The following is a 10,000-nucleotide window of genomic DNA, read 5'->3' on the forward strand; positions in this document are numbered from 1 at the left end:
AAGGAAGGAAGAGAAGGTAACGAAGGTAAAGAAAGCAATCACAATCGAAATAAAGAAGGAAATTGTGCGGAAATCTGAGAGTGGTGTTCGTGTGACCGATCTCGCTAATATGTACAGCAGTCGAAATCCACCATCTCGACAATTTTACAAAGAAAAGATTTGTATAAGGAGGCTCCTTCCAAACAATAACCACCTTCCATTTCATTCTCCTCCTCCTCCCTTCCTGCAGCCCAAAGATGTCAAATTAGATGGTGAGTACAGTATGAAATTGTTGATTCTGGTAGGCTAGGCACTTTTTATAACTTTTTGGTTAGTACATTAGAAAAATTATTGGTGTTTTGGTAAATTATGCACATTATAGAACCCTTTTTTATTATGAAAAGGTTAAGTAAGTGTTGCTGTGGGAGGTTCGGAACGCATTATGGGTATTTCCATTATTTCTTATGGGAAAAATAGTCTTGACTTACGAACTCAATTAGTTCGCGAGGGCTGGTTGTAAGTCAAGGGTCCACTGTAATTGGTTCCACAATCCGTTTTAGATTGTATTTTAGGTTTGTTGGGCGCCTTTTCTTATGTGTTCTTTTGGCAATTTTTTTTTGTCACATATGTTGAATAAGTTTATGGTTAATAACTTTTATAATTCTGAAGGTGAAATATAATGTGTTGATTTCCACATTACTGTACCCAAATAACTAATCACAATAGGAAAATGAAAAAGTATGCTTGCTAATCATTTGAGAATATTTTATGGCTCTTTTCACCATTTTGGCACAATGGTTACTGTATTCCCAAATGTGTTAATCTGCCTGTGGTTCCTTTATTTAAAAAAGAAAATGTGTGTGTGTGTGTGTGTGTGTGTGTGTGTGTGTGTGTGTGTGTGTGTATGCATGTATACATAAAAATAAAAAAAATAATGTGCAAACAGTTTCTCTGTACATCTATATTCGTGACATATATTAAGAGGTTGTTTGCTATAAAGAGACACTACCTGTTTATTAAATTAAGGTTTTTAAGTTCTTTTCTAAAACTGTATTTCTTGATTGCAAAGAAATCATAAAAAATGTAAAGTTACTATCAATGAGAAAATAACATAGATATTTTTTCCTTTTCTGAATATTATTTATTTGCTTCTTACAGTTTTTTGTTGCTATTATATCACACGAGGAGTCCTGCAGGAGAACCACCAAGAACTTATTGCCTTTGTTGTCAGTGTGCTTGTGGTCATGATTCGATCCATTGCAAATTTTATTGTTAGCCAGTACAAGGAAAACAACAGCCTTATTCTGGTAAGTCTATTTCTTTGCAGTAAAGCAGGTAAAAAAAAAATAAGTTCATCCAATAAACTACCACAACTTAGATATATTGGGATTGTGTTGACAGTGTTTTCATATTAACAATTTTTATTGTAATGACTGGTGAAGGTGTAAATCAGAATGCTGTATATATAGTACTGTAGCTAAACAATTAAAACTACAACCAAGAGCAGCCACTGTTATTCTAGAGAAATGTTGCAGCTAAACAAATTAAAGTATTGAAAAAAATGATTTGTGAGAAGTAAACCTTTTTAATAATAGAATGATAATGTTTACTTGACCTTATTTAAAAAACATGTATTCCACAAGTTTACTGGAATGTAACTCCTGAATGCTTACACAGCTTCAGAACAAGCCTCTGAATTAGCAGTAGGGTTTCGATACACAGTATAATGTTTAGATGGGAAAACTTACAGCTAGCTGAGACACATTTCTTATCTTTTTTCTTGTATATTTTAGTTTTATAGGTTACTAGGGGGCTCTGCCCCCTGCTCGCTTCGCTCGCCAACCCCCTGTGTTTGGTTAATCCATCCATCCATCCATTATCCAACCCGCTATATCCTAACTACAGGGACACGGGGGTCTGCTGGAGCCAATCCCAGCCAACACAGGGCCCGCAGGAAACAAACCCCGGGCAGGGCGTGCACACACACACACACACACACACACACACACACACCAAGCACACACTAGGGACAATTTAGAATCGCCAATCCACCCAACCTGCATGTCTTTGGACTGTGGGAATAAGCACCCGGAGGAAAGCCATGCAGACACGGGGAGAACATACAAACTCCATGCATGGAGGACCCGGGAAGCGAACCCAAAAAACTCGGGTTTCTAAAAAGCACACAAAGCAATAGTTTCTCATATATATCAACATAAAATGTTTGTTGCTGCATGCAGTTTGCTGCCAGTGTGTGTTAGAGATCTAGCAGCTGCTGCAGCGGCTGGGCGCATCAGCTGATGCCAGTACCTCACTTTCGTTTCAGATCTCAATCTCCAGATCACTTGCTCCAAATCATAGTACAACAAATCAAAGTCCAGTTCAAAATAATAAAATATACGCAAAATGTCATCCACAGTGTATTTTGCTTTGCACATTCGCTTCACACTCTCGCCCGATGTCGATGCCATTCTAGATGTTGTGTACCGTATGCTACTGACACACACGCAGGGATTTGACATCAAATCAATGAATCTAACAGTCCTCCAAGCAAAGAGGGTCTACCTATAACATAATGGTGACTTTTATCAACATTTGTAGCTTTTATTTGCACTCTGTCCACCCTAAAAGACTTAAGTAAAAAGTTTTATAGAACCACTTCAGAGCTGAATATGCCTGTTGACCACATGATAAACTATCTGAAATGTTTAAGCTTATACAGCTACCACTTTTGAAATTGAAACTTTGTTACATAAACTATCAGCCCTATTGGAATGTGTGCATGTGCATGTTAGAAGAGACAGGAAAGGGAAGGGGAGCGTGCACTGTGTACAGCGCGTGGCCACACCCGTCACACATGACGTGCAATGAGTGATGCCTTGGAACCACGCAACACTGTGTGGAGTTGCGTGAAGGTTTTTACGGTGGCTGGAGTGCCAATTCTGCCACCAACCCCCAAGTTTTCCTTGAAAGTTGGAGGGGCACTTGCAGGTCCAGATGCAGGTTAACATCATACCCAGGACGAAGCAATTGCAGTTAAGGGTCTTGCTCAAGTACCTAAAGAAGTGTTCTGGCAGTCGCGGGATTCGAACCAGCAACTGCCAGCAAATCCTTACCACCAAAGCCACCACTCCACTTAAGAAGAGACTGGGATGCATTTTTAATTCAAAAGTGTTTGAGATTGAAAAGGTCTAAAAATATACATCCATTTCACTCATTCAAGAGCCAGCTTCTGTAGCTGAGGATCGGACCGCCAAGGTCCCCGCCTTCGGCCACCACCCAACTCACACTGCACCCGACCTCCTTGGCCCCTCCCATAGGTGGTGAGCCCATGGGAAGGGGGACCCACGTTGCCTCTTCGGGCTGTGCCCGGCCGAGCCCCATGGGTGCAAGCCCGGCCACCAGGCGCTCGCCATCGAGCCCCACCTCCAGGCCTGGCTCCAGAGGGGGGCCCCGGTGACCCGCGTCCGGGCGAGGGAAAACGCCGTCCAAATGTTTTATTCGTCTCTGGATCGGTTCGCAGCTGAGTGTGAAGCGGCTGGAATGGGAATCAGCACCTCTAAATCCGAGACCATGGTCCTCAGCCGAAAAAGGGTGGAGTGCCCTCTCAGGGTTGGGAGCGAGATCCTGCCTCAAGTGGAGGAGTTCAAGTATCTTGGGGTCTTGTTCACGAGTGAGGGAAGAATGGAGCGTGAGTTCGACAGGCAGATCGGTGCGGCGTCCGCAGTGATGCGGGCTCTGCATCGGTCTGTCGTGGTGAAAAAGGAGCTGAGCCGTAAGGCAAAGCTCTCAATTTACCAGTCGATCTATGTTCCTACCCTCACCTATGGTCATGAGCTATGGGTAGTGACTGAAAGAACGAGATCGCGAATACAAGCGGCTGAAATGAGTTTCCTCCGCAGGGTGTCTGGGCTCTCCCTTAAAGATAGGGTGAGAAGCTCAGTCATCCGGGAGGGGCTCAGAGTAGAGCCGCTGCTCCTCCGCATCGAGAGGAGTCAGATGAGGTGGCTCGGGCATCTGATTAGGATGCCTCCTGGACGCCTCCCTGGTGAGGTGTTCCGGGCACGCCCAACCGGGAGGAGGCCCCGGGGAAGACCCAGGACACGCTGGAGGGACTATGTCTCCCGGCTGACCTGGGAACGCCTTGGGATTCTCCCGGAAGAGCTAGACGAAGTGGCCGGGGAGAGGGAAGTCTGGGCATCTCTGCTCAAGCTGCTACCCCCGCGACCCGACCTCGGATAAGCGGAAGAGAATGGATGGATGGATGGCATTTCACTCATTTGCTGGTGATTTCTACCAAAATGGTTTAACTAAAACCATTTGTAGGTTACACATTACACAACACAGTTAACACACGTAGTTAAATCTTATACATCACTACTAAACACAGATGGATGTTAATTTGCCTTTGAGTGATCTGCCTCTTTACGTAAAAATGAAAGTGATTTTAAAAGTTTTTATGTTGTATGTTGCAGGACATGATATGGATGATGCCCGCACCCGGGCCATTTCTTGTGTAAGAAAGATGTCACTTGTTTTGTTTTGTTAGTTTGTACATGGTTGCACAAAGTCGTAGATGTTTGTACAGGACTACACACAGGAGGAGCACTTTGGTAAAGAAAGAGCTTCTCTACTACAGTGGAAACCCACTTTTTAAAGAACAAGCCAGCCTTTTGTTATATTTGCTCTGTATCTTTTCTGTTTACATTTTCTTAATTGCATAGCTGTGAGTCTTTTGTTATGCAGGAAAATAACATTATTTTGTTTTATTTAAGGAGCATTATTATTTAATATATACCAATAGTTTATTTTTGAGCCATTTCTCATGTACAGGTACATCTACGGCTGTATGTTAATAAAAGTGCCTGTGTGAAAGTCTTTTTGTTATTACTTTATGGGAAGAAAAAATATTGAGATATATAACGTATATCACCATTCAGCTAAAAAATATTGAGATATGATTTTTGGTCCATATTGCCCAGACCTATGAAGCAGGTAACTTTTATTACAGCATTAACAATTAATGAACTTTCCCTAGAACATTTTAAATCATTATGAGAAGTTTTTGTGATGTACAGTTTTCAATTAAAGCACATCATGCTTTGCAGAAATTGAAGAGGAATTGATTTTATGAACTGACTACCATTCATTATCTAATATTCTGATTGAAAGGATCTGTTCTTATTCCTGCCACAGATTATGTAAATGTAAACTAATTGAAAGAAGTTTTAAAGTTTACAGATACAACTGCTTTTAACTGCTTCAAGACAGTTTAGTTTCCACACAGATGTTAAATGAGCATTAGGAAATTAGACTTCCTTTCTTTTCATAAAGTCTCAAATTTTTATTTAGTTAAAAAAGAAAAAAATGCATTGGTTCAAATCCCAGCAGTGACAGAAGGAATGCTATTGCGTTGAGTCCTTGAGCGGCTCTTAACCAGCAATTGGTCCAGTGGTGCTGTACAAATAGCTGACCCTGTGCTCTGACCCCAAAACTCCATGAGTCAGAGGCAGAGGCACTGATTAGGCACAAGTGGCTGTAGGAGTAGACAGAACAGTAAGAAATTAACCCAGCAATCAAGTTTTTTTTAGATTGAAAAGTTCTTAGTGGTTAGGAAATTAGAGCAGTTATGAGGGCAACAGTTTAAGGGTTCATTAACACTAGAATTACCAAAGCCTACGAAAAAACTCGTAATCCCGACCCACCTTAAATCTATTCACACCTCTCCATCAGTCTTTTGTTTTGTAAATATGTCGATAAGCACAAGCAGCAAGCTGCCTGCTATCCCATCCCCCCATCTCTGCCGAAAGGGCAAAAAACTCTCTCAGCTCAAGCCCTGTTTATCTGGGAGTGAGGTACCTGAAGCTGTATAGGGTAAATAATATATCGTTATTTGGCACACATGCATTTCATGTGTGTTCTGTGTCTACAAAGATCTATGGAAGTGTAGGATGGCAGGAAATGCAAGAAATGTTACACACATACCTAAAAGACAAACATTTTTCATGTTTTAGTACTAACGACAAAATTTTGACGTGAAGTGTATAATGTGTGAAGACTGAAGTCCAAATAGCAAATAAGCACTTTCACAAAAGGTACAAGTATAACAAAACAAGTGAGCTTTTATTCAAGACTATAACCAAAGAAAAAGAAATCAGGTTAGTGTATTTAAATGTCACGACTGTTTTGGTAGTACAGTGGTAAGAACTGCTGACTCATAATCAAGAGGCCGCGGATCTGAGCTTTGCCACATACCAAAATAAACGTTTTGAGCAGTGAGCTGCTCTTATTGTTACTATTATACAATAAAAACATACATTTAATTTGAGTCTGTAACAGCCAATTTAAATGTATGGTACTTGTAAAGGTTTTTTTTTGTTTGTTTTTTATTCTGTTTTATTCTCTCAGTCGTGTTCACGTACCCCCTGATCTGACACTGCTGTTTTCAAATAAAGACGTGCTATAACAGAGGTGAACTCAGATGAAGATGAGGGTTCTACATCGGATAAAGAGAACTAAAGCCCTCCCCGCAAGAAACGTCCACTCACATATAAGAGCAACGCAGCTGCACCAAGCGTAAAGGCGAAAGATGGTACCGTTTGGATGTAGTAATAGGTCGGGCGTCTGTGGTGTTATCAGTCCACAGCTCTCCCAGCAAAGGCCAGTTAAATAAATAATCACCGCGCTCGCGGCTTAGCGAGGGGGTGTGGCAGCTGTAGTGAGCCGCAGGGCGATCTGCGGTGTGGGCGTTTCTCACCTAAGTGCACAGGTGAGGGACTGCCCACATCCATGATTGTTCCTGTGGCTAATGGGCTGCAGCTGCCATGTCCTCTCTGCATATACAGAGAAGTCCGAGACGGTTAGGAAGAAGTAAGAGGAAAAAGTAAAAGAAAGACGGAAGTTATGGAAGGAAACATGCAAGGAAGAGAGAGCGAGTGCGCCGGTGTGAGTGAGCGAGCGAGCGAGAGCAGGCTCGCAGCAGCTGAATAGGCAACCTGGGTGTTAGGCTGACACCCCAGGCGTAGTAGTTGTTGTCGCTCCCGCAGAGTTTTATGAAGGACGGGAGTGACTGGAAGGTGGATGATTCTCCACGGATGACCGCGGGAATCAGGACTTGGGAACGTGGTGTCCACCACGTGAGAGCCTTGGCCATTGGTGGGATTTTCCAGGTCACTGTCACGGATAGCCGACCGGAGCCATAGATTGGAAAGACGACTGACAGTAGTAGCAGGAGTAGGTAGAAGGCAAGCTGCAGAAAGAGGCCTCTCCTGCTGAGCAGCCCAAATGAGAGTAGCAGGGGAGCCGCCAGGGTAACCGAAGAAGCACCGGGCTTGTCATTTGTTTTTAAAGACTGCTTCCTGTTGAACGTGTTAACCTCATTTTAAAGGATTATTGTTTTGTGTATTTTAACCTTCCACATTTCATTTAATGGATTATTTATTTATTGGATATTGCGCTGCTGCACTTTATTAGAACACTGTTTTGGATTGCTGTGAATAAAAGCACTTAGCACTTTTAAACCATCCCCTTGCTCATTGTTATTGCCTCACAGTCTAGCTCATCGGTGACATTACCGACGGTGTTGGGTTCAAGGGCTCCCTAACAGCCGATGGGAGCATGGAGCTGAACCCGCATCGTCACAGTGTCATCCTGCCAGTCAGTCTTCCCCACACCTTCAACAAAACAGCACAGCTTATAGAGCTCGCCAAGGTATCAGCAAAGTCCAGTTTGTGATTATCTTTCATGATGGTCTTTATATAAAAATATTTTTATGTTACTTATATAAAAGCCAGATTGAATGTTATTTACCTTGATTTATTTACTTATCTTCCTACAGAGTAAAGTCACAAGTAAACTGTTGAGCTTCCTGTGTTTGATTGACACGGGCATGCTCACAAAGTACTGTACGTGTGTATTGAAGTGACTTTAGCTGCAGGTGGAAACTACTGTCGCACCCTATGCCAACTGTGTTTGATCTTATTCAGGAAAAGATGCCAGTTGTCCCACGGGAGAAAGACTTTCATAAAGTATATGAAACCATTTCTGGGCACAGGCAGAACCATAACAACAGTTGCGTGGAGCTTCCACCTGCAGCTAAAGTCACTTTCATAGATCTTTGTAGACACAGAACACACATTAAATGCATGTGTTCCAAATAACGATATATTATTTACACCATACAGCCCCCGGTACCTCTCTCCCAGATGAACATTACTTGAGCTGGGAGAGCTTTTTGCCCTTTCTGCTGCGGTGGGAGGATGGGATAGTAGGCTGCTTGTGCTTATCGACTTATTTACATCAAAAAAAGACTGTGACGCAGAGGTGTGAACGGATTTAAGGTGAGCCAGGTTTACAAGTTTTTTCGTAGGCTTTGGTAATTCTAGTGTTAGACAGGAATATAGCAGATAAGGCAAAAGGTAAACTAGAATAAAAAAAAAAATAGTGAAATAGCAGATGCTCTAAACTCACATTTTTCTAAGGTCTTCACAAGTGGGGAAGTAGATAACCTCCCAGCAGCAAAAGGGACTACAAAGGAGGTACTGAGTGATTTGGAAATTGTACAGGGAGAAGTACTGCTTAGATTAAATAGGCTGAAATCAAACAAATCACCAGGACCAGATATTATTTACACTGGAGTTCTAAAGGAGGTTAGCGAGTACATATATAAACCCTTGATGCATATTTTTAGGAAGTCACTGCGCACTGGGGGAAATCTGATGGACTTGATAATGGCAAATATTATACTGTTATCTGAAAATGATGACTGGGCAGATCCAAGCAACAATAGGCCAGTAAGCTTAACTTTCTTAGGATAAGCTTGAGCACCTACATGGAGGGAAAATGACTTTTACTGCACAGTCCGCATGGGTTCTGAAGATAGTAGTCATGTTTCACCAACATGCTGGATTTCTATGAGGAAGATACAAAAGAATATGACTATATGGAGCATATGATATTCTTTATCTTGACTTTCTGAAAGCATTTGATAAAGTGCCACATGAGAAGTTGGACATCAAAGTGAAAAACAGGGAATTCAGGGTGTTTGTAGATCGGTGCAACATTCCCTCATACACAGGTAGACGAGAATTGGCTGATGTTGAGAGTCGTGTTGCACAGGGGTCAGTGCTAGGGCCTCTGCTATTTTTAATATACATAACGATTTGGATTGGAATATAAGTAACAAGCTGGTTAAGTTTGCAGATGAGACTAAGATAGGTGTATTGTTAGATAATCTGGAATCCGTTGAATCATTAAACAGGAACTCGGACAACATACAAACTTAGGCAGATTTGTAGCAGATGAAATTTAATGTAAATAAATGTAAAGTATTACACGTAGGAAGTAAAAATGTTAGCTTTGAATACTCAGTGGGATGTCTGAAAATTGAAAGTGCACCTTATGCAAAGGAGTCATTGTGGACTCTATACGATCAACTGCCAGGCAGTGTTCAGAAACCATTAAGAATGCTAATAAAATGTTAGGTTATATAGCACGATGTGTAGAGTACAAGTCAATAGAGGCTCAGGCTTTATAACGCACTGGTGAGGCCTCATCTAGAGTACTGTATACAGTTGTAGCAACTGCACTCAAACACGGATGGCGGTAAGTTACAACCACAGCGGGGCTGGAGCAGAGTTTGGACTCAACCATGCCAAACCGTACTTACTCTTTACTCCTTTAACCCCACTTGAGTTCCCTGGTCGTCAATACAGTCAAATGAAATGAACATTAAGAAAAGAGGAGTATATTGCTAACAGATTTAAAGATCACAAAGGCAATCTGTTGCCATAGTTCACAAACAATATCCCATATTCCCAGAAACCTGATGCTGGAACATCTATATACAGTGTCAGAAGAAAAAGAAAGAAGAAACCCCAGTGCTGGCCCTGACTCCCTCATCTAAAACCTCAACACATATAAATGACATAACGACAGACAAACATAAATATATAATAGGAAAAAAGTCCAAAGAAATCATGGAAGCTGTTAAGGTGGAAAAATGGATGGTAACTTGCCAAGT

At 41.8% G+C, this 10,000-nt stretch overlaps 1 protein-coding gene across 4 annotated transcripts in view; it reads left to right on the forward strand.

Annotated features, from left to right (window-relative positions):
• LOC127529044 (uncharacterized) overlaps nt 1-10,000 on the forward strand; it is a 106,788-nt gene that overhangs the window by 23,786 nt on the left and 73,002 nt on the right. For all 4 annotated transcript variants that reach the window (XM_051931393.1, XM_051931391.1, XM_051931394.1 and 1 more), the window contains exon 4: nt 1,138-1,286. In XM_051931393.1, the coding sequence (XP_051787353.1) occupies nt 1,138-1,286 (149 nt within the window). The remainder of the gene's footprint in view (nt 1-1,137; nt 1,287-10,000) is intronic.

The sequence above is a fragment of the Erpetoichthys calabaricus genome, chromosome 8 (assembly GCF_900747795.2).
Source record: "Erpetoichthys calabaricus chromosome 8, fErpCal1.3, whole genome shotgun sequence".
Lineage (NCBI taxonomy): Eukaryota > Metazoa > Chordata > Cladistia > Polypteriformes > Polypteridae > Erpetoichthys > Erpetoichthys calabaricus.